At 35.9% G+C, this 25,808-nt stretch overlaps 3 protein-coding genes across 5 annotated transcripts; 1 reads left to right on the top strand and 2 right to left on the bottom strand.

Moving 5' to 3' along the window:
- Window positions 1-948: 948 nt before the first annotated feature.
- On the bottom strand, window positions 949-10,826 carry LOC132133646 (L-fucose kinase-like). 3 transcript variants are annotated; one of them, XM_059546528.1, is made up of 23 exons: window positions 10,576-10,826; window positions 10,010-10,161; window positions 9,106-9,156; window positions 8,900-9,022; window positions 8,690-8,762; window positions 8,504-8,601; window positions 8,336-8,416; window positions 8,085-8,204; window positions 7,841-8,012; window positions 6,946-7,052; window positions 6,754-6,855; window positions 6,305-6,478; window positions 6,061-6,134; window positions 5,502-5,860; window positions 5,210-5,426; window positions 4,970-5,136; window positions 4,223-4,450; window positions 3,946-4,089; window positions 3,147-3,266; window positions 2,808-2,995; window positions 2,634-2,733; window positions 2,339-2,562; window positions 949-1,240 (listed from the first exon to the last, which is right to left on the bottom strand). In XM_059546528.1, exons 1-23 carry the CDS (start codon window positions 10,655-10,657, stop codon window positions 1,139-1,141), a joined length of 3,258 nt encoding a protein of 1,085 aa, XP_059402511.1. In that variant the 5' UTR covers window positions 10,658-10,826; the 3' UTR covers window positions 949-1,138. The 3 variants fall into 3 exon arrangements, with proteins under 3 accessions (XP_059402511.1, XP_059402510.1, XP_059402509.1); XM_059546527.1 differs by having other exon boundaries at window positions 7,841-8,204; XM_059546526.1 differs by having other exon boundaries at window positions 5,210-5,860.
- A 535-nt stretch (window positions 10,827-11,361) lies between these two features.
- LOC132133076 (phosphatidylserine synthase 2-like) lies at window positions 11,362-21,401 on the bottom strand. Its single transcript, XM_059545772.1, has 12 exons — window positions 20,547-21,401; window positions 19,480-19,581; window positions 18,342-18,424; window positions 16,723-16,790; window positions 16,505-16,639; window positions 15,872-15,922; window positions 15,583-15,696; window positions 15,371-15,489; window positions 15,169-15,283; window positions 14,940-15,085; window positions 13,347-13,532; window positions 11,362-12,712 (listed from the first exon to the last, which is right to left on the bottom strand). The coding sequence occupies exons 1-12, from the start codon at window positions 20,645-20,647 to the stop codon at window positions 12,553-12,555; spliced, it is 1,380 nt and encodes a 459-aa protein (XP_059401755.1). The 5' UTR covers window positions 20,648-21,401; the 3' UTR covers window positions 11,362-12,552.
- A 2,669-nt stretch (window positions 21,402-24,070) lies between these two features.
- LOC132133161 (cyclin-dependent kinase inhibitor 1C-like) lies at window positions 24,071-25,325 on the top strand. Its single transcript, XM_059545901.1, has 2 exons — window positions 24,071-24,734; window positions 24,842-25,325. The coding sequence occupies exons 1-2, from the start codon at window positions 24,245-24,247 to the stop codon at window positions 24,901-24,903; spliced, it is 552 nt and encodes a 183-aa protein (XP_059401884.1). The 5' UTR covers window positions 24,071-24,244; the 3' UTR covers window positions 24,904-25,325.
- The last annotated feature ends 483 nt before the right edge of the window (window positions 25,326-25,808 follow it).

The raw sequence follows: 25,808 nt of genomic DNA, 5'->3' as shown, positions 1-25,808 counted from the left end.
AAAAAACAATATTAATAAATGATATATTTACAGAAATATGTTTAATTTAATTCCTAAGCATTAGTCACTTAGATTTGTCTTTAAGCTAACAGAGTGTGTTAAAGATTGGATGACCAATAATTTTCTCCTATTAAATTCAGATAAGACAGAGATATTAATTATTGGACCAAAAAACAGTACATAGAATCTAGACGGATGCATTGCTACTTCCTCTACAGTCATAAATCTGGGTGTTATATTAGACAGCAACTTGTCTTTTGAAAACCATATTTCCCATGTTAAAAAAACTGCATTCTTTCATCTTAGAAACATTGCCAAGCTACGAAACATGTTATCTGTTTCTGATGCAGAAAAGCTAGTTCATGCATTCATGACCTCTAGACTGGACTATTGTAATGCACTTGGTTGTCCTGTTTCTTCAATAAATAAGCTACAGGTAGTCCAAAATGCAGCAGCTAGAGTCCTTACCAGGTCAAGAAAATATGATCATATTACCCCAATTTTACAGTCTCTGCACTGGCTACCTATTAAGTTCTGTATCAAGTTACAAATTATCATTACTTCCCTTTAAGGCCCTAAATGATTTAGCTCCTGCGTACCTAACTTTACATGGATGGATTGCACGTTACAATCCATCACGCACCCTAAGGTCACAAAACGCTGGACTTTTGGTAGTTCCTAGAATAGCAAAGTCCACTAAAGGAGGTAGAGCTGTCTCACATTTGGCTCCCAAACTCTGGAATAGCCTTCTTGATAATGTTCGGGGTTCAGACACACTCTCTCTGTTTAAATCTAGATTAAAAACACATCTCTTTCGCCAAGCATTCAAATAATGCATCTCATAAATTGTGACTGCAGTTGTATCTGATCAAATGTGCATTCTTATTCTTTAGCTTGGGTTAAACTAATTAATTTTACTTTGTTGGAACAGCAGCTACACAATTGCAATGGCTTGTATCGTAAAAAGGGATATACAAATAAACTTGAAGTCTAAATGTCAGTTTTTTGATACATTTCAGTTTAAACAAAAAATCTTCTATTCATAATTCAAGATTGACAAATGTTTAAATTGATTAGATGCATTGTTATATTTACAGAAATAATATCAGTTTCATTGTTATTTATGAGTCACTCAGATTTATGTGTTCTGCTGTTGTTCAGGATGTTCGGAGCTCTTCTGAATGATTGAGATCCCATCCATATCCAGCTCCACTGAATGAACACTGAAGAAACCAATGCCCTGCAAAACAACAGCAAGACCAACAATATTCATAAATAAAATACATTTTACTTTCACCATTTGTTTTTTTTTTCCAGTTTTTAATGTTTAATTTAAAAGTTAAAAGCTAAAAAGCTTGAGATATTCAGCCAATCACAACGCATTGGAGAGATGGCCAATCAGCATAGACTGATGAGCTTTGTAAACAACAACGCATTTCAGAAGGCGGGTCATAGAGAGAAACAATAATTTACAGTATGTGGAAAATAATACATTCAACTAAATGAATGTAACATGGCAAAGATGAGTGCAGTTTTTGAATTTGAATGTAAGGGAAGTGTAATTTAGGAATTTCTGTGGTCTAATGAGATATTGTATTTCATGTTCTTGTTCATGATAACATTTTATTTTATTGCTGTAATTTATAGCATTGACAAGATGACCCGTTGAATTCATTTTGGGAGCGCTGACTGATGAATGTAATTTTAGTCCAGTGCCTGTATATAAGATTATTGAGTTCAGAGGGAGGGAGTGTCACATGGACTACTTTGATGATGTTTTTCTTACCTTTCTGGACATGGACAGTATACCGTGCACACAGTTTCAATGGAGGGACAGAAAGCTCTCGGACTAAATCTAAAATATCTTAAACTGTGTTCTGGAGCACACAGAGGTCTTACGGGTTTGGAACTACATGAGGGTAAGTTATTAATGACATAATTTAGATTTTTGGGTGAACTATCCCTTTAACCATGCTGTGTGTTTTCAACAGTTTCAATATGAAAAATAACTTTTATATTGATTCAATGGATTTATTACATTTTGGGGGAAAAAATAATAATACAATTTTTTAATAAATCTTTGAAAATCTAAATCTGGATTTGAATGTTTAATGTTATTATTACCTAAAGATGCTATGTGAAAGTTTGAAACATAAAATAATGGTTTTCACTTTACCACTTTCTTAGGAAAAACAGATTTATAGAATTTTGGAACCCAGGTCTTCATATATATATATATATATATATATATATATATATATATATATATATATAAATGTCAGTTAAGAAAGGGTTAAACACATTCTTCTTCAACTGTTCTCATCCTGGAGTAACTCACCTGGATGTTTGTGAGAATCTCTCTCACTGCTTCCTTCTGCTGCGGCTCACGGGTGAGTAAGAACAGGAATCCTCCTCCTCCTGCTCCTGCCAGACTCTGTCCTAAACTCAGCGGCTGAAGTGTGTTCATCATGGATCTCACTGCCGTCGGCTCACAGCCTGGAGCCATCAGCTTCTTCTGCTGCCAGTATGTGTTCATACACTCCCCCAATCTGACCAGAGATCCTGAGAGAAACAAAACCAAATAAAAGAGTCAATTAAAATCAGGTTTATATATGTGTGTGTGTGTGTCTCACCGTCTCTGCAGGCTTCAGCACACTCCTCTGCATTGGTCACCAGCTGCTCTGTGTTCTGTACGATGGAAGGTAAACGTGCATACCAGCTCCTCACCACGTCCTGCACACACAGTGATCCAGTGAAAACACAGCACAGTGTTCATGAAGTCTGACGTCTCCATCAGCCACCCGTACCTGCAGCAGGTTCCGTGCTAAACGCGTCTTTCCAGTGTAAACCAGAAGAAGATGCTGCTGCAGAGCAGACAGGAAGTCTGGAGTCAGAGCGAGCTGTTCTACTTCCACTCTCAGTGGTAACTGAGCTGCAGATCGAGCCACTTTCACTCCTCCAAACAGCCCACCAACCTGGTCCTGCCATCCTCCACCTGAAACATAGCAACAAATAAGAAACCCCCTTCAAATTCAGTTTGTTAAAAAACATTATATGCTTGGTAAAGTTTGCAGGCCAGTGAAACTCTATATTCCTCTAGAAGGGAAGCGATCAGCCCATTATGAGAATGAAAGCATCTCTCGTACCGGTGGTGAGTATCTGCTCCAGGTAAAGAACATCATGAATGAGAGAGATTGTGCTGAAGCTTCGTCCCGTGCATCTGTACACTGCTGCAAGAGCTGCACCTGCCAGAATACTGCTGGTGCCTTGAAATACATACACATTTACACTTAAATTACATATACATATATATATATACATATATATATTACACTAATATTACACTAATGAATACATATTCAGTATATTATTATTATTATTATTATGTAAATTAATATATTTGTATAATTTAATATATTTTATTTTATATATTTATATTTTATTGTATAATAATCATAAAACAGAAAAACATTAAAAAAAAACATAAAAAAAAAAATTGATTATTACACATTTGTTATACAAATAATTAACATATATTTCCATAATAATAACAACAATAATATTATTATTATCAATAATATTATAAAATATAATAAAATAAATCATATACATGTTATACTAATTATAATTAATTATATAACTAATTATAAGTATATATTTACATTGATTATTCATATTATTTGTATGTATATTATTATAACTTTTTTTATTTTTTTATTATTAGTATTAGTATAATTACGTGTAAATATATAATTAATAATAAATAATCTAGATGCCATTATACATTACTGTTACTTCTTCTGTTCTTTCTTGTACACATTTTTTTACTATTTGTACAGGAGATATTTTATGTCAATCCAAACAACTATTATTTCACATTTTACACAGTGCTGGTTTAATCATGTGTCAGATTCAGTCATATTCAATCAAAAGTAATTTACTTACCAAGACCAGAACCATGTGGCAAAGACGACCAGCTGTGGATCTCCAGTCCACCGCCCCAGTGCTTTAACAACTGCTCTTTCAGAGAGACAGGAGAAGATACACACACCAGCTCACTGCACACACACACGGCTTTTAGCAAGGCACCTACAACACAAACACATGCTTAAAATATTTACACATAATTTTACATTTATGTTCTACATAGGAATGTTAGCTAAAACAGACTGTGTTCCATCCCACTGAATGTCAGTTGTGTGCCTCACAGTGTGTTCTTCACCTGGAGCGTGAGGCTGGCAGTAGTCTTCCAGGTCAGTAAGCTCCTCACAGAGTGTTTTTGTGGAGATGCTGCAGGCCGGTTCACCGCTGGTACTGACCAACAGCAGATGAGGCTCTGGAACACGTCGAACCCGAGCTCCAATCGGCCGTTTTCCATCCATTCTGATAGCCACATTGATTACCAGTCCACCATTTTCAAATGCTATAGGAGGAGTGTCACTCCAGCCTCCTGATGACAGATTCAAACACACACTGAGGGAGACCCAAGAAAATCTAAGAAAATGCATCTGGGGTTTGGGGTCAGGAGGATTTTTAAAATGTTTCTGAAAGAAGTCTCTTAAGTCAAAGAGACTGCATTTATTTGATCAAACAGAACAGAAAAACTGAAATATTGTAAAATATAATTACAATTTTAAATCACTTTTCTATTTGAATATATTTTAAAACATAATTTATTCATGTGACGCAAAGCAGTATTTTCAGGATAATTACTCCAGTTTTTAATGTGAAATCAATATGTCAACTGATTTGATGATCAAAAAACATTTACTGTTTATTAATGCTGCAAACAGTTGTGCTGCTTATTGTTTTTGTGAAAACTGTGATACTTTTTTCAGAATTCTGCGATTAATAGAAATCTTAAAAGAACAGTGCAATTTATTTCAGTTAAACTCTGAATGCCACACAGAATCGTCAAACATAAACACAGAACTCTCTGATCAGCTGAAATGAAGAATGCTGTTCTCACCTGACAGATCCAGTCGAGCAGGACACTCCACTTCCTGCCACTCACCCAAGGGCGGCATCTCTCCTTGACCAATGAACACAAACTCACGTGCTGACATCACTGCCTTCCGCAGCAGTATCTGTCCCGCTCCCTCATAATGCCTGGCAGCTCTCACCAACAAATCTGGTCTTTAGACAACAATGACAAATCAGAAATTCTCACTTTGCAGCTCTCAGATTCATGCAGTTTTTAAGTTCTGACCTGCTGAGCCAGTGCTTTCTTTGATTGGCCAGTTCTTGGACACCTGCAGTTAAGTTACCATCCTCTAGGAGCTTAAAAGCAGGGGCCCATGATGGATTCGCCGCTGGTCCACTGCGCAAACCACCTTTACCCTCACCAGCCAGACAGCCGAGGACATCAGCGATGCAAGCGAGACAACGTGCAGCTACTCCCAGATCCCCACTGCTGCCTGCAGCCACTGAGACAACAGCCAAACCATCAGTATCTTCAAAAGTCAACATATCCAAACTATTCCTCATCTTTCGCTCCTCACCTGAGTCCAGTACCTGCAGTAGCTCCTCCTGCTGGCCGGCCAGTGCCGCTGCTCTGAAGAACGGCAGTAGACTGAGATCTGTGTGGCCTTGTAGAGCGTCCACGGCTCTTCTTCGGCCCACATTGAAGAACAGATCTTCTCTCCAGCGCAGCTCCGTCTGCTGGTCCATGAGGACGAGAATATCTCTGAGCGAGAGTCTCCAGGCTTCCCTCCAACTGTCCAGCCCACCAGCACCACCCAGGAGCCAACAGGCCCCCTCCAGTCCAACTGGTCCTAAACGTGGCATGAACACTGGGAACAATCGGGCGTCCAGCAGACAGCATGACTCAGTCCTCTCAGCTCCCCAAAGGTACTGAGGCCTTTAACACAAACATATATATGTTAGACACATGCATGAAACTATGACAGTCTCAATCTGAGCAAAACATGAACCGTGAAGTCACTTAGCCAGCCTCTTCCTGTAAAAGCAGGTGGCTTTTGGATACAATAATCTTTAAAAAAGAGCAAATATTAATTCAAAAGTCTAATAATGTGACATATGAACATAGAAGTTTCTTACTGTATTCCAGTCCGACTATAAAAATCACTCCATTTTTGATTAAGGAATGATGCATTGACATCATCAGTGTTGGCCTGGGTGGAAATAGCATATAAAATATACAAGATTAGCATACATATTCTTATTTATATTGTTCTTCATAAAAAATATAAGGGAACTTACTCTTTCATAAGTTGCTTTAGATAAAAGTGTCTGCTTAATGAATAAATAAAAATGCAAATGTAAGGAACGGCTCTAAACTTACCTCTAAATTGTCATGGGCTCCAAAAGCTGTGTACACGGTTAACTTTAACTCTCCCAGCATCACTCGATGACCCTGAATGATGATGTCACTAGACAGGGGTAGACGTTGCATGCAGGATGATGACGTCAAATCAAGCCCAGACAACAGGCACCCAGAATGCACCTGGACTGGACCCTGCAATTGACAAAAATATATTACTTTTGCAATAATTCTACTGAACTGTAAAATAAAAACATTAATTTTCAGGTTGGAAAATATGGAAATCTGTATAAATACAAAAAGATCACATCCTTGATTATTACTTATAAGATTTACTTAAAATAAACATGAACTATTCACAACCTATTTTACTTCAGTAATGTGACATTTCATATTGAAAAAGAATTGTGGTAAAATAAATAGTGTCTGTTTTGATTTCATATCTTTAGATTATTTAAGACTCTCCAGACCTGTAGGTGGCAGTGCTGCACAACAGCTCCTGTTGATACACAAACTTCTGCTTCCAGCACGCTATTTATCACTCTGCTGCCTTCTGCCACAGACTTCACATCCTTTAAAACAGAAATTATATTGCAAAAGAAAAGTTAAAATAACAGACTTTAATTAAAACTAAAAATCCCACCTGAATTTGAATTTCCTACCTGAATATGAGAGAGAATTATTGTCTGTGTTCTGGTTTCTGTCAGACGAATGATATGTTCTCGACCTGACTGAGTCAAATAATCATAGCGGCCATCCTGAACATACACTAGAAACAGACAAAGGTTATATTCAGAATAACATACTACCCTATGCTTACTACTTCAGCAATATACAGTATGCATACTTCAGGAAGTATACCGATTTACAATATGCATGGAAAACCCAGATAGCCTTCATTTAACCAAATACTGCATATAGTATATAAAGAATACAAAAGTGCACATAGCATTTAAAAAGTATAAAAGAGTACATTGCATATAAACTGTATTCATAGTTTCACAATATTTTTTAAAAATAGTATGCAATATCCAATATATACCATACAGTATTCAGTAGACTAGTATTCCATTCCCAAACAGACTTACGGTGTGTGCACACAAAACATGAATTTAATTATTTGCATGAACAGATTACATATGAAATCAATGCAAATACTCAAACAGATGCAAATCCGCAGTGGTCATCGGGAAATGACACGAATTGTGTGACACAATTGCTGCAAACGTGTGATTTTCAAGTTGGAAATTTTTACTTGAGCGGAATATTTGCATGATGCGTTGTCGTTCATGCCAATCAGTGAAGACCTTATTGACACGTCTGCTTTCACATTTCCACAACAGGTACAGAGCAGCAATAGTAGAGCACTTTGTTTTTATTCGTGCAAGTGACATGAAAAACATCCCGCGAGTAACTTGATGTGAATATTTCACTTTTGGTGTGCACAAACCATTAGTTTCTCACATGCACACACATTTAGAAACATATTTATTTCGTACAAATGTTTTTTTTTTAAATATATATATGAAATATAGGTAAATAATTGTGTAAGTGTACACATAGAGATGGAGGGTCCCCTGAGGGTCCTCCACAGTACAGCTCGGCCGCTCCTCACTACTGCCCCCTGAGGTCCGGAGGGTGACGTGCAGCCTGTTCTCTCTCCATTGATGAATTCCTGCTCTGTCAGGTCAGAGCAAAGGCACATCAGAATATCCAGAAAGAGAGATATCTGCAAGAAAGAGCAAGAAAAATGAGAGGGAGAGACCGGTCGGAGAAAAAGAACTGTTGTGTGTGATTTTACCTCAAGTGGTGGAGCTCCCGAATCCATGCCAAGATATGTACAACCATCCAATGGTGACAAAACATGAGTCTGTAGGAGTTTCTCTGCAACAGTCCTAGAGAAAAACACCGGGCCGGACACCTGAACACCACAGAGACACTTTTAGGAAGCATTGCAAAAACAATTCAACATTTAATCAAGACATCCAATGCATCTTTAAATAAAGTAAATATATACTTTGTTAGTACATACATATATTTCAACAGACATACCAGAGGTACTTTCCCATCAGGCAGTGCAGCACAGCTGATTTTCTCCTTTGAGCCCTTATAGATAATGTTACACACTCTGGACTGTAACAGCAAGAATTAAACATTTTAAGAAAGTGGTATGCAAATGCATAATTTAAAAAGAAATCCCCCTAATGTCAAATAACACACCTCTGCATCAGTGAGATAGATGCCATGATTAACAGCAAAACTAATGTCACCTGGCAACGCCACAACCCGAACCCCAGAGAACCTGTCCCATGAAATTACTGTAGAGAAAAAATGTATATGATTAAAAAAATGCAAATGCTTTTGAGATGTTTTGTTTGTGCATTAGATGTATGAATATTAACTCACATTGTCGTGTTGGAATATTCAGGATCATATCAGTGCCACACACCCAAACTCCAGGCGGAGAACCAGCACAAATCTGAAACAATGGGATGTTTCACTAAATGTGCATTTGGATAATAACGCTCTCACCTCACAGTATTACATATAAATATATATAGAGTGTTGTATGAATTAATTTACATTTATGTGTGCATAACTGTGTGTTCCGCTCACCTTTGTGGACAGACAGTCCAACAGCAGGTCTAAACAGCACACAGCTCCTTCTACATCATCTGATCTCTGTACGGGCACCCAGCAGAAAGCCCTGCTGCAGGCGTCCCATGGGAAATCTCTGCCCTGAAAACACACATACAGTACACCTACTAGCACGTTTGAGAATCATTTTCATCTAAAATCCTTTTATTATTATTATTACAGACCGTGTGAAGGATGAGAACGTGAGCTTCATCCAGAACATCTGCGTTCACCACCTAAACACAAACACACACATTTAAGGGAGTTCAAGTATGTTTTAAGATCCTTATGTACTCAAGTAAAGAGAAAACTGTATTCTGGTCATTTATCATGAACATAGAAATATTACAGTGCTGAATAAGGGATATGAATTATACATTTATACAGCTTAATTTTCAATAGCCATTATTTCAATATTCAGTGTCACTTGATCCCTCAGAAATCATAAAAAAATAATACTACTTTTATTCAGCAAGTATGATCTAAATTAATTGAAAGTGAACGTAAAGACATTTATAATGTTACAAAACATGTCTTTTTTTAAAAGAATTTTGTTCATTGAACTTACTACTCAACAAAAAATCCTTAAAAAGTATCACTATTTCCACAAATTACTAATGTTCATAAATATAATCAAAAATTAATAAAAACACCAAAGAGTACAATATTTTCAGTTGAGCAGTGAATCAGCATACATGTATAAGAATGATTTCTGAAGGGTCATGTGACACTGAGGACTGAAGTAATGATGTTGGAAATTCAGATTTGTCATCACAGGAATAAATTCGATAAAAAAAAAATATTAACAGAAAAAAAGTTATTTTAAACTGTAATACTATTTCACAATATTAATGATTTATTTGTTGTATTTTTGACCAAATAAATGCAGCCTTGGTGAGCATAAGACACTTCTTTCAAAAATATATATTTTTAAATCATTTCAAACTTTGGACCAGAAATATACATTTTTAAAGATCTTTATTTTATCTCATTTTGGTCCTTTACGCTCAAGAAATCCCTTTAGGATTGCTCTCCCATCCTTAACCATCTGCACACACACAGAGCCCACTATTGTAATGTGAAGCTCACGCTGTATCCAGCTCTGGCGCTCAGGTGCTCTGCAGCCATTAGCAGGGCGTTCAGGGTGGCCCCGCCGCTGCCCAGCCGGGCGTGAGGGTCAGGAACGGTCAGCAGCAGGGCATCCGCTGGGAGAACACCACGCTTCTGACGCCCGTCCAGCTCTGAAACACACACAAACCTCCATGAGATTTACCTGCACCTGGTATGGAGGTCTGATTATGTAAGGTAGACCCTTATACAGTTAAGCACTGTGGTGGTTACATGGTTTTTTGATGGCATCAGATGGAAATACCATGGTTCTTTATTGCGCCTAAATTTATGTACCCCTGACACTTAATACAAAAATACTTTCAAGAGGGTAGAACTATGATACAATGTCCAAAACAACCCAGAGTAATTCCACAGTACTTTTATGTCATAGTCTGTATATGTTTTTTTTAATTATTAAACATTATTTTCATGACGTTTCAGGGCAGCCCAAATGGTTTCAATAAAAACTCAAAGAAAACAACATTTAAAGAACATTAACGTAGATAAACGCACAGACACAGGATGTAAATAAATCATGAACTCACCTCTCTGGAAGGCATAAACACTGTCTTTATGTTGACATGTGAGCACGATAACGGTCCACTTCAGCAATCCATCATCTGCCATCCTGGCGTGCTTTATTTCTTATTATGAGACCAACAAACGTGACTGCAAAGAGCAGAAGCGAACAGCGCCCGGATCCGATTTATTCGCCATCTGTCAATGGATTAGAACTCAAGCTAAACGTCAATTACCCCATTCTTGTTATAGAACCCCAAAACAGTGAATGTAACACTTCCGGACTACAAAGTAGCCTCTGGACTACTATCTGACTGCAGCCACGGTGCGCCGGGAATTGTAGTTTAACGCTACATAAAACGTGTCGGCCAGTTTTAATATGTATATGAATATGGTTATGGACAGCAACGAATAAAATCTTTCAAGATTGGTTGACTTAGGTTATCTAAAACTACATTTAAAAACTGATGGGGAAAAGCGATTTCAGAAGAAAGGTAACTAGAGATTTCATACCTTTATCAGGCAGTTTTCTTGCGAACTATGAAACAATCTAAAACTAAAATGATAATAATAACACATGTAATTCTTAATGACTAAATAACCAAAATAAATACGTTTGAACTTTATTACTTTGGGTAGATTCAATTTCTTACATGAATCCTACACTAGAAAATATAGTTTGAAATGAACAAAAGTTAAACAACAAATCTGCTTGAAATCAATTAAATTTAATTACTTTTCATATACTTCAGCTATATGAATTTTCTCAGAAACAGGCAGTATGAATTAAACATTCATGGAAAAAATTAAGACAGTTTAAGAGTAAGAACTCCTTTTTATTTATTGAAAACATTATAAAATATGTACTCGGTTGTTCATTTCTACGTAAAGTTTACATGAACCACTATAAGCAGAGGCAGACATATCATCAAATGGTCCCACAAAGACTTCAGAAAGACAATCCTGATCATTTATATGAGAACATTTAGTGCGATTTAAACTTTCCCCTTACGGTTAAATCAAAACTAATCCCTAAACACCTTCAGTAACATGATACTAAACAGTAACAGCTCAGGCATTGGCGCTTAAATCGAACTAGTGCAAGATCTTTACATTCACAGTAAGATTATAATGGCCTTTGATACATCAGATCAGGCCTTGTTTGGATGCACTACCACAACACAACAGCTAACAACCCACTCACTGTGACCAGATACACAAACAGCCTGATATACTTACAGCATACACTTTGGATGACTTCCTGATTTTTTTATTTTATTTTATTATTATTATTTATCAAATCCAAAACATTAAGTTTCAGTATGTGATTACCCTGCAGAAATAAAAACAGCATCAGCATGATGAATGATTTGGCCGTTATGGTCTCACGCACACATTCACGCATGCAAACAGAAAGTAAAGTTCTTCGTTTTTGGTCCAGTCACGGCACTGACCCATGTTAAACACGTCCGAAGAAATATCCGCGTGTGAGGTGCTTGTGTAACAGGCACGCTAACTTCCTTCAGCATCCTAAACGTAGCAGAAGGACACAGCAGATTAAATAATTACATTCTTATAGCTTTTTAAATATAGTGTTATAGTTCATGCAGGATGTTTTGGAACTACTTCCTGTGTTCCTACCTGCTAAATGTAACTTAAAAATAACTTTTTATTCATAAATGGCTGTATGTGCACTTCCTCTGTTAGTTCACTGCATAGTGTTCTGCATCGAAACGTTTTTTCCTGATCACTAAACTCAAAACCAGAGGAAAAGTGGACCCCCAAACTCTAAACGCCTCACCTATGTAACAGCTACAAAGACATATTTTTCCTAAAATATACAACAAAGCTCTCTGTGAGTAAAGACAATGATGGCATCATCTATCTGGATGCTGCTCGACAGACACCATGAGCATTGGCATGATCTGTACAAGATTATAAACACAAACGTGTGTCCGTTTGCGATGTGCAGCGCATGGCTATTTGTGTGTGCAAGGATGGATTCATGACTTCCTGTGTCGGACTGCGTCCATACTGCCGTTTAGTTTACTACGGCCAGATGTGGCCAAATTGCTGCCATCGGCGTGTCCAGGGACCCTATCCTGCTCCGAAGACCCTTCCTGTCTGCGCTGGCGTGTTTCTTTGTATCGGAGTGTGATGTCACTGTCAATGCAGAAGACTTGGTCAATTAACATGTTAGTCAGGACATCTGATATATATATATATATATATATATATATATATATATATATATAGATAGATAGATAGATAGATATAGATATGCTGCAAATTATACAAAGTATTTGTGCACATATATAAATAAATTATAAATTAAACAAAAATTTAATATAACAATATAAAAATGTATATTTAGACTTACAAAAAAAATTTATGTATGTAATGTATCTGTACTGTGGTCCATTTTTTAACACTATATTGTTGAAACATTTTAAGTGAAAAAGTTATCCAAAGACTGATTACTAGATGCAAGCCACTCATGCAAAGTGATGAGGTTGATTGACAAGAACAATATTGCCCACTGTTACACAAACTATACTTAAAAATAGTAAGAGCAGAATAGCATATATTGGGCAAATCTACAAGTAAATAAATAGTACGTTAGTGTTGCATTCTGAACAGAACCTTCATTTTTACTATTTGTATATGATTTATGTTCTTATAAAAGGTCAAATTATATTTTGTGTAACACATTCCCTTATTAATAATAATAAATTACTTAATCTGCATTTTATATTGCTATCTGTAATTATGTTAACAGAGCTGATATGCAGGTTACCGGATGAAGAACCGCCACAAGGTCCAAAAGAAGATGAGGACGATTCCGAGGGTCCAGCACTGTGTGACGAAGAAGGGGATTGGCAGCATAATGGTTTTTGGATCATATTTGACCACAATCAAAAACTCCGTAACAGTAATGGTCGCCACAATCCACGCTTGCTGGCCCAACTTTTTATAGAATTTCCTAAAAATTCAAATGATTCATTAGATTTACTGCAAAAATAGAAAAGGCGGCAGTGAGTTGCTTAACTTGGTCATATTTAAGGCCTCATAAGCATATCCTAGCATATATGTACTCTCATTCTGACGGTACCCATTCAGTGCAAAGGATCCATTGGTTAGTAAAGCTTGATTTGGACGGTAATTGTTTCTCATGGAGATGTAAACTATATTCAACATTTACAAGGGTTAGTTGGTAATGCAGAATATCAGTGTTTTTCTCCCACCATGTGTGTAAAAATCCCTGGTTAAATTACCTAGTGTTTGTGACAAACACCAAGGTCGTGGGGTAATATAATTGCTGTCTGAATTCACATGTGAGTTTACAAGAAGAAATCAATTCAAAATTGACTGTTTAAATCGTTTTTGACCACTGCTGTGCACTGTACAGTAACTTGGTTAATAGTTGCACTATGCAGTAATTTGCATGCACATTTATTACTCAAATGATGGAAAGTATACAAGAACAATAGTTCATAACTGCTCCACAACAGCGAGTGGGAGCTGTTAAGAAGAACGAGAAGAAAAGCACGTAAACATTTGAAATGGGTGATTATTACAAAAGCATCAGGTCTGCAATACAATTTTAATACAATAACTGTATACAGTTATATAGATAAAAATATAAACCAAGCAGCTTTATGTTTACCTTACGTAAATAAGATGTTGCATTAACTTATTCCTACTAATCTCCACATTAATGACATCCAGAATTTTGAGAGATAAAATGCGAGACAGAAAACCATTTCAACTGTAGCGTGTCTATTTTCTTATTTTTAAACAGATTTAAATAATGGAATATTATTAAATATTTTTTTCCCCATTATTCATTAGCATCTGACATTTTATTTACAGCAGACAACCATGTGACTGATCACGTGAGCAGCACGTGTCCAGGTTTGGAAAATCACAGAACTCGCTCCAGTGTGAATAAATTAATTGCCATCTGAATCCATGAGATTAATCGCTAAGGTGACATGTAAATCTATTTTTACAGACGTCCAGATGAGAAACAATAACCATCCAAATAGAGCTTAAGTGATGTAACGCTAAATTTCTCCACATCTGTTCAGATGAAGAAACAAACTCGTCTACATCTTGGATCACCTGAGGGTAAATACATTTTCATTTTTGGATGAACTATTCCTTTAAGCCAGGACGCTGCCTTCAAACAGTGGTTCTCAACCTTTCCACTCCTCTATCCATTATCCAGGTAATCGCCAATAGCAAACACAAGTTATATGTGGATGCCCTGTTTTATTCCTGTACCACCCCACTGAGAAGTGCTGCCTTAGAAGGTAGCAGCCTACATAGACAACATTTGAGACGGCTCATTAGGGTTTAAAAAAGCACTACAGTAGACTGAACTTACGGATCATCCATGAAGTCGTAGATCTCTCTCATTGCCACTCCACCCACGTTCACAAAGAAGATGAGCCGCAAAAGCACCAGATAATGTTCAGGAGGCATCCACAACACAAACTTCAGATAAAAGGTATTCAGCTCTGCCAATAAGAACTGCAAAAAAGTGAGAGAAAAGGACCTCATTTTTCATTCCAAATCATTGTGCAGTCATTACATGAGCTGGTCATGTGACTCACCATGAAAATAATACCCAGCACCGCCAGCCACCTTCGCAGATTAGATGCGGGACGCCATTCAAACTTCACCCAATTGTATGGGGTAAACTGGAAAGCAATACGCTTAATTTTCCCCCTGAAACACAAAATTATATTAATGTCAAGACATTTTAGTGTGTCTGACCTGCAAACACATCATTTCAGAGGTTTATTGTGCTTTTACTTGTATGTTGGAATGTTCCACAATCCCTGCCACTGGTAGGGTTTCATGGAGAGCCAACCGAGAGTCTTCATGCCACAGTAAATGCCCAAACCGTTACAAATCAACACATCCATGATCCACTACAGCAGGAGAGAGTGATTTCATGAGGACAAGTTCTAACTGATCTCTTTAAAACAGGATGATGTATGATTCGCAGGGTGTGTTTTACTCACATGGTCCCACCAGCACTCTGAGAAGTTGGGCAGCTGGTGTTCAAGGCTGTACTCCAGGAACTCAAACATCACGCTGATGATCATACACATCCACCAGTCCCTGATCACCAGCGTCTGACACACACAGACACAAACACATGACTAATAGTTTCAAATTCAATTTTTGATGCTCTCTGTTGCTTTTAGAGGTGTGGAAGTGTGCATTCATTTTCCAAACCTTAGGCAGAACAAATCAAATGCTTGTTGATAGATTCAGATAATCAATGAATTAAAGCAGATGTTTACTAACCTTAATGTACCAGCCAAGAAAATGGGCAGGAACAAATCCATCCATTTTGTCCTTTTGGGAAAATAATAAAATAATTATTATTATTATTTACAATAACTATTATTTCCTACTGCAAATTCAAACTCTGGTATTAAATACTGCATCAAATTCAAAAGTATCCTATTTATTTAATAAATTTCCCTGGTCTTATCAGTTAATCAGTGCATGACATTTTAAATAAGAACAGTTTTCCTAATAAAATATATATATATTCTATTTGATTTTTGGAAATACACTAGATTAAAGAAGGTAAATGCTATTTCATGTTGTTCCTACACAGCTGTTTTATGTCTCATATTACACCACACCCTTTTCTCACATTATAATATTTCAATTTAAATCAATATTTCATGTCTATTTATTTATTTATCAAGTAACCATGTAAGAGCAGGATGATGTATAGTCAGATGGAAATTATCATTACAGAGTTTATTCAGTGAAATACAAATGACTGTACATTATCTGTAACATTTATTTGCATAATAATTCTGTGATGAGTGTTCCGATGAATATTTGACTAGCGACCTTCTTGTAACACATACATCTGTATTATCAGTGTCAATACCGTTTATTAATGTTGATTTGAATGCATACCCAGATATTGTGGTAGGGGTCAGCAGGGTGACCGGGGTCATAAATGAGACAGTTTCCACCATAATCTCTTTCAGGAAGAGGGACGCCCAGTTTAGGGTCGATATACTTCATAAACTGCCTGCCATCATGCACTGTCTGGAAGAAAAGTCAGAATTTTGAATATGACATAATATGGACAAAATGTATGTAAAGTTGAGTTGTTGTGGCCGATAACAAACCTGAAACAGGATGAAGATGAGGAAGAGTTCATACACAACCGAAACGCACAGCCAGAAACGCCAGTATGCTGCAAAGACAAACATGTACCCATAAACATGATTATATATTACATATGACTAATATACAAATAACTCAAATTATAAGTCTCTTATACAGGAGGTTTTTTGTGGTTTATGTTGGATGATTGAATGTTTGTTGTCTGTAACACACCTGAACTCTTACACTTCATCTGCATTTGGGTTATTTGGTTGTGTTGATTATATAGGTTTGCATGATTATTTTGCCATATCATCAGAAATATTATTTTCTTGAGTTTTAGTCGCAAACTCAAAATATAGTACAAATTATAAATAAATTATTAAAACAATAAAACTTATAAATACATATATACAATTACAGACAATGCATTTTATAACCATTTTAAAATTACAGAAAATATTTTTCTTTCAATAACATAAGAAATATAGCAATTATTCAAGCTATAAGGGAGCCACCACAGACATTATATTCATGAAGCATTTAGTCAAAATGCAAAAAAAGGAACTTAAAAGCCTTTTTTAACTTAACATGCCTGAATTAAGGATATGAGATTAAGATTGTGAAGCTCGACTGCAACCATTTGTTTGCATCTACTTCTTTCTATGTTGGAGCCCCAAGAAACTCTTCTCTTTTAAAACAACCTTGTATGCTTAACTGGAATGGAAATTTAACACCATTAACTTTGACAGATAGCCCAACTTATAATTGGTGCTACATTCATTTGTTATCTCCTGCCTTTGAGAGGCCTGAATGAATCCTTCCATCATCTTTCAGGATTCAGTGAGTGATGTGTTGAAAGGCCTGGACTAGCTCTTCTACCAAAGCAAGTCGGCCCTCATAACAGCGAACACAACAGAGAGCGTTTTGAAAGAGATGTGAGTTACTGTTGCTATAACCGTATACTCATTCTTACTCAATGTTGAAACTGTTTTAAACTGTCTCTCAGAATGCTACTTCAATCTACTCATTCTACTCATAATTAAAACAAACTACAGCCAAGTTACACCTTTGAATAGTTAGTTTCATTACAAATTTATAAGTAGCAGCTAACTACAAAAACTATATTTCTCAGGCACACAAACAATTAAGATTTCCAGTGAAAGCATCAAACTTGAACACAAATTTACAGTAGGGCTGCAAAATGCACATTGCCATTTTTATAAAAAACAACAACTGTGACTCCAATTTAAAACATGAGTTTGGGCTGCAAAAAAAAAAAAAAAACGCAGAAAAAAAGATAGCACAACTTGTCCAAAAAGTGTGATTATATACCAATATTTTGATTTGATTACTGACTTTTATTGCCACATAAGCATCTAAAGCTATCTTCATGTTAGTTACATTACACTGCTAGTTGTTGCAAAGCATGTTACTGGAAAAGCTACACTGTTCTTAAAACAGCTGAAACCTGTGGTTAAGTCACTACTTTTAGCTACTCCACATCAACAGTACTAAGAGACCTACAATTCTAGCATCTCAAAGTCGACATGAAGGTGATGTGAAACCTGAATTAATGTTAAATCATCTCTGACTAAAGGCTTTTCTGACTTTAGGGTTAGATCATGTAAAGGCTACTGACCTGGGTGAGGACGTGTGAAGGGACCATCTTTAGCTTGTGTTACTCCGAAACAAAGGAACACCAGAATACTAGCCACAATTCCTCTGAAAAAGACAAAATATACACAAAATAAAACAAACACTGGAGAAAATGCGACTGGTTATTTATATGCAAAATTCTCAAGATGCCAAGGTGGTTCTAGGACGTTGCTCACCCTCAAGTTCTTCCATGGGTAAAAATATATATATATTATTGAGGTCATTGGCTACCGGCCACTCTTTGGTTAACCACATTCTTTAAAATATCTTCTTTATTGCTCAACAGAACAAAAAAACTCATACAGGTTTGAAACAACTTGGGGATAAGTAAATGACAGCATTTTAATTTTGGGTGAACTATCCCTTATATATATATATATATATATATATATATATATATATATATACATATTAGAGAGAGAGAGAGAGAGAGAGATGATACAATTAACACTGACTGCAAAATATGCATATTACACATAAAAAACTAAGTGTAATTTAAATACTTAATTTAAGTAGAACGAGAGTGTAGGAAAGCAACACTACGTCATTAGCAGTGTTTCATGGGAGTGGGTGGGTGATATGGAGTTCTTATGAGGCTATTTGTTTGTCACAGTTCTCTGATTGGTGGGGAATCGCTGCTGAATCATGGGTAATGTAGTTTTTCCACCAGGAAATTAGTTTATAAAACTTAAAAGCCACCTCTTTTCTGAGTTCTTGTTTTATAAGTTACTATTCAGTTGCTATTTAGGTGTTTCAGTTGGTTGTCTAGTTTAAATACTTAGGGGTTGGTTAAAAACTTGCAAGCACCACTAATAAAACGACTCATTGCATTCATACTGAAATACTTCTGATAAAGTTAACATGCTTTAGAGCACAGTGGGTCAGTCTGTGACCTGTACTTTGTGATCAGCAGCAGATGTCACACATAACCCTGTTAGCCAATAGAAAGCATGACACTTGCCAAGGCCCTCCCAGCTATAGCCATGTGTAATTTCTGTCCACATCAGAGCACCTTAGCTTCTGCTCAGAAGGTGACAATGTGCCCTTATTCTCTAGCACTGAACTGCATTATGATCTCAATGCTAACAGTAAAGGACACACTGACTGCTTGCAAGCCATACCTTTTAGTGTTGTACGCAGTGTCATGTGGTGTTTCCTCCAACAGTGTCACATAAACTAGAACACATGTCAGGATGAATAGCACTGTCAGAGTATGTGCCCTCCTGCAGAGAGAAAGATGAAACAAAGGAACATAATTGTGATTAATAATAATATAAATAATAATAATAATGTTTCTGTTAAAGAAATTTAGAATTCATTTGTATATTAGAAATCTATCAAATGTCATTCTTTGGCCAGTAACCTTGGCCAGTTTTTGACTCTATATAGTTGGAGTATATTATAACTAACATAGAGAGAAGGGTCCAGACTTAAACTAATGTGATAATTAACATACAGTATAAAACTATACATGGATCTGTCATGGTTTCTTCTCTATAGTTCTGTGTATAAAAGCCTAGGAGTGAAAGAGTCTCGTCCACAGCACCATCTTAAAGCCTTTAATTGATCGAGTATCATTCTGCTGAGGTTGCAGAAGAGAGAAAAGCCGAGCAAAGCTATAATACTACTGAACAGTCTCTAGACATCACACACACACAGCCGTTCAAAAGTTTGGGATCGGTAAAATTTTTTATATTTTTTAAAGACGTCTCTTCTGCTCATTATGGCTGCATTTATTTGATTAGAAATACAGAAGAAGAAAAAAAGCAGCATTATTGTGAAATATTTTAGCAAATTAAAATTGTTTTCTATTTGAATATATTTTAAAATATAATTTATTTCTGTGATTAAATCTTTCTAATATGCTGCTTTATTATTAATTAAATTTATTATTAATATTGGAAACAGTTTTGCCGCTTAATATTTTGTTTCTTCTTTGATGAATAAAAATGAACAGTATTATTATGAATAGAAAAAAAACAGTATTATTACAAATATAAATATATTGTAACAAAATACACTATTGTTTAGAAGTTTGGGGTCAGTGTTTTTTTTTCTTCTTTTGAAAGAAAGTAGTGCTTTTATTCAGTTTCTGTTAAGTTGATAAAAAGTGACAATTAAATCAAAGAGCACAATCAGCTAATAAACATAATAACCCATTAACATAACATAAAAGATGTGAACTCACCAGAAGAATGTATTGGTTCCATCATCGAACACTTCACACTCAGACCGTTCGGTTAACGGGAGATCATCAGCACCAGACCTCTTCCACTCGCCTTTAGCCATCACTGCAGAGCTTAAACTAAACCTGAACTAAACCTGACCCACCTGTGATTTCAATGAAAACTATCTAAACCCAACACACACAAACCAAACTTGCTTTAACTCAACACAACCTAAATTTGACCAAACAATTGTGATTTCAAACTGAACTAAACCTAGCTGACAGATGAACTATCTTTAACTCAACACACCTTTCAAGTCAAACTGAACTAAACCCAACAGCCCTGTGCTGATCTGATTCAACCTGACTCCTAAGCCAACATACCCATGCTGTGGTTTACAACCAAACTAATCCTGACCAACATTAAAACAATCCTCACTAACCCAAACCCAACTCACTTGCGCTGAGATTTAAACCTGAACTAACTAAACCAGAATAACTCACTAACTAACCTAACCCAGCAAAAACTCAGTTTAACTAACTTAAACAGCGAATCTGTGCGGAGAGTTAAACCCTAAATAAAACATACAACAACTAAAATCACGGTGAGCCACCGGTGCTCGTGCGCGTCCCGCCACTGGCCGGTAACGGAGCGCGTGCGCAAAAACCGGGTCAGCAGTCTCTCATGGACGCGAGGTTTTAAAAACCGGCAGGGAAATGACCTCTCCGAGCTTCATGTATGAACGCAACGCGATAGCACCATCCTCCGAGGACCAATAAAACGGTTTTACAGACTGCGGCGGACGCACACGCACCTCTAATGCACTTCAGAACATATAACCATCCTAAGGTCGCGCGGCATGGCGTCATTTCCGTTTATTCCACAGGCGGCGTCACAAATTTGTGTTTTTGGTCATCAAACCATGTGCACTGTGTGCATCTCTGTTCTGCATCCACAATCAGTTATGAACACATCATTATATATATTTATTGTTTATGTATGTAACGTGATATGATATAGTTGCAGGTGTGGAAAAGCTTATATATAAGTGCTATTACAAGTCTCAGTTATTTTAAATGCAGAAGAGGTAGCAAGGGCTTTCAAATAATATAATAAATAAACAAAAAACAGATAGCATAGAAAAAGAATAGAGCAAGCTAGTGTTAGAGGTCCTTTTTATATAATTGTATAATAAATGAAAAGAAAATAGAATACAAAAAGATTAGAAAGGTAGTTAGAATTGTATTTATTTATTTATTTATTTTTAAGAATATAATTAGAATAATGAGTGCTATAGTTGGAGGGTCAAAAATGGAAGAGATAGGTTTTAAGTCGATTCTTGAAGATGGCTAAGGACTCAGCTGCTTGTATCACCCGCTTGAAAACGCCCATTCAATCGAGTGATAACATTCGAATCGGGTGCACACCTTGTATCGAGTTGGGCAGGTCATTCCACCAGGAGGGAACATTTAATTTAAAAGTCCGGAAAAGTGACTTTGTGCTTCTTTGGGATGGCACAATCAAGCGACGTTCACTTGCAGAACGCAATGCAGAAGCTTCTAGAGAGGGCACACAAGTTTAATTAAGGTAAATGGGTGAAGAGCCAGTGGTAGTTTTGTAGGCAAACATCAATGCCTTGAATTTTCTGCGAGCAGCTATTGGTAGCCAGTGCAAATTAATAAACAGAGCTGTGACGTGTATTATTTTCGGCTCATTAAAAAGGTTAATTGTAAAGGTTTGATTGAACTGGCTGGAAGACCTGCCAATAGAGCATTGCGATAGTTCAGCCTGGACAGAACAACAGCTTGAACAAAGAGTTGTGAAGCATGTTCCGAAGAAAGGGCCTAAACAGTTATATTATTATATTATTATTATTATTATATATCATTCTATTAACAGTTGAAAACATATGTTAGAAATGTAGAAAAGTAACCAACTTTAATCAGTTACATTAATAAAGTAATAGAAATAGTCACACTATTATTACATTTTAATAACTTATTACATTTCCAAAGTAAGGTTTATATAATCATAAGAAATTTCCATCACATGATCACAGGAAACATTCTAAGACACCAGTGCCTTCCACAGTATGAGGAAAGTACATTAAACCAGGAACTAATAGACAAGACTATCATTAAATCCATACATTATGTAAGCTGTCTGTTTATTTAAAACATTATCTCCTGCTTAATGGTGTTTACACCTATAAAAGCCTTCACAGAAAGCAGTCAGCACTAATACAGCACTTATTATTTGTGCTGAGCACACAGTGTAAACATGTCAGTGGTTCTCAGTGGAGCACAGTTCCCTTATTTATCATTATAGGTGTTAACAAGGTCGTTAACTTCCTATCTGATCTTATTTAGATTTGTTTAACGTACTACTACACTGTGATCAAAAGAGGGAGCTGTTGCACTATTCACAAACACAGAGTGCAACTACTGAACAGAAACGACTTATTTCTCTTTTAACTACGGACTCAAGATTCAGGAGTTGATTTTTATTCAAGATTTTCAGCCCTTTTCTTTTTGTTATGTGAAGGTCACATTAACACTGAACTGAAGTTTATATTTTTATAGTTTTATTTTAAGTTTCTGATTTCATGATTAGCTATAATGAATAAAGCTCACAGTAACACTGAACTGGAAAGTTAATATTTTTATAATTTTATTTTACGTTTCTGATTTCATAATTATATAAATTAATAAATGTCACAGTAACACTGAACTGTAAAGTTTATATTTGTATAATTTTATTTTAAGTTTCTGATTTCATAATTATATAAATTAATAAAGGTCACAGTAACACTGAACTGGAAAGTTTATGCTTTTATCATTTTAAGTTTATATATAGCCTACATATATATATATATATATGAGAGATATAGAGAGATATATATATAGTTTCTAACTCTATAATAATATTGAAAAAGCACTTATTTAGTTTTTCCACTTAAATCATTTAATCAATGTATTTTATTGTTTTTTAATTATTAAAATATAAATGATTATGTCTTTAAAAGCGTGAAATAAACACGTTTCAAAATGTAAATAATTTATACGAATATCATCATAAAATAATTTATAGTCCAGTTACTTGTTTAACAAAGACAAAACAGTGTCAGTAAAGAACGTGTTAAAACTAATATAAATAATTATATGGTAACGTTTTAAAAATCGAAGTAAAAGTTACTTGAATATAATGTTTTTATTGTGTTTTATTCCAATCAAACTGTCAAATTAACTTTGTAGCCTATATGGCCTTGTATATGTATATTCTTTAGAAATAGCATCTAATTTAACAATTTTTGATGGCTATTTGAAGTATTGGATTATAAATATTGTCTAATTAGACTGTTGTCGTTATTTTAATGTATTTCACTTGAGCGGCGGGGGAAAAAGCGCTAAAAAACGAAGCACGTATGGCAACGAGGCACAACCAATCACAGCTGACTATATGCGGGTCGAGCCAATCATAGGCGAGTAGAGGCGGGTCTATCAACAAGACCAAATTAGTTGGAGATGTTGACCAATAGGAGCAGAGCGTGTGGTTTTACACACCGCTGAGGCGCAGGACTTTAAATCTGACGACAGTAAATCACGTCCAGAGCTGGAGCTTTACAATTTATAACGACGACGTGTGTTGTAATTCACACAGATTTTTGTCTTTAGGAATTTTCACACCCGTTTTATTTTGGATTTGGGCACTATCGACGATGTCTGCCGTCCTGCTTTCCACCATCGCCGGGGAAAGACTGACCCGAAGGAAAACCGGTCCTCAGAGAAGCTCGGAGATTCTCCCGCTAACGTTACTGAAGCGCACGGAAACGTGCCGAAATCTGTTCGGACCTGTGGATCACGACGAGCTAAAGCGACAATTGTCTTCCAAACTTCGCGAAATATCTGAACGAGATCAGCTGAGGTGGAACTTCGACTTCGGCGAAGGGCAGCCGCTGGAAGGGGATTTAAAATGGGAGGAAAGTCGAGCGGAGGACTGTCCGGAGTTTTACAGAGAAAGCACTGTCCTGTCAAAGAGACATCTGATGGACTTTCCCACGACAGAAAATATCACACAAGTTCCCCCAAAATCTGGGGGTCCTTCAGTGATAGTTATGAAACAAAAGAACCAGCCAAACGAGTGTGACCGGGGAAAATTATCTCGTAAAACAGTCCAGACGAAGAGACTCGCAGACATGCGCATTACAGGTAACCTTAAACAATAATACTAGTCATTTAACAGAACAATGACAATATATTTTAAATAGATAAGAAAGTGTTCATGTTTATAATGTTGTGAATTTCATTTCTTGTAGATTTTTATGAAAAGAGAAAGAAAATGGACCGCGTCTTTAAGGAAAGCAGAAACATGGAATAAATCACGTCTTAGAAGAAAAAAGTCCGTGTCTGTGAGTCACAGCGCGGTGGCGGGAAAACGCCGGAAGTAATGACGTCTCAGAGTCTGACTCACGTTCTTATGTGATAATGTGATTCTGGAATAGTAACGTTATTTATTCTCTGCTGTATGTGTGATTTAACCGTATAGGAGCAGCTCTGGTTGCTCTTTGCAGTGTACAACTGATGAGTAACTTTAAATTAAAGTCAGGACAAGTAAGCCTATTTATTGTTGCCTTATATATATCAGCATGTGTATATTTTGTAATGAAAAAAGTTATTTATTCATTGTTTTTTTTTTCACTTTTACATGTCTTTGTGGACGAAAATGTAGCTTTTTTTTCTTGAGCAAAATCACAATCCTGATCCATATTTGTCATTGTTGTACAGAAGTTACTTTAATAAAAATGTAAATATAAACTTATGTTGTGTCTCATCCAGTTTGTATTCTTTTTTCCAGCCTGGTAAAGATATAATGGTTAAAATAACAGGCTGATGTTCTCAAACCTTTATAAGCATGCACACGCTGTGCTGACTGGGGTTTTGTGAAACTGAAAACTAGAACTATTACCAAACACCTTGTAACTTTACAGTAAGAGCACACACTCAGGATAACAGTATTAGTTGGGTCATACTTAAGTAATAATATTTGAGCTTTCTAATTAAAAATGAATATTTTCTGGTTAACATCAGTAACAGAAACTTTAACTTTGATATCACAATAGTATGACTAATAATTAATTTTATATAATAGGAATCAATATGTTTATAAATAATTTATTCTATTATAACTATTTAGTATTGCGGTATAATTATAGTTTAATTAATATTTGGGATTATAATTATATTTAGTTTAGAAGTTCAGTAATTTTCCTGTGTTTTGTAATT

This window comes from Carassius carassius, chromosome 50 (genome assembly GCF_963082965.1).
Source record: "Carassius carassius chromosome 50, fCarCar2.1, whole genome shotgun sequence".
Classification (NCBI taxonomy): Eukaryota; Metazoa; Chordata; class Actinopteri; order Cypriniformes; family Cyprinidae; genus Carassius; species Carassius carassius.
Note: the sequence above shows the minus strand (reverse complement) of the source record. Positions and strands in the feature narration are given on the sequence as shown.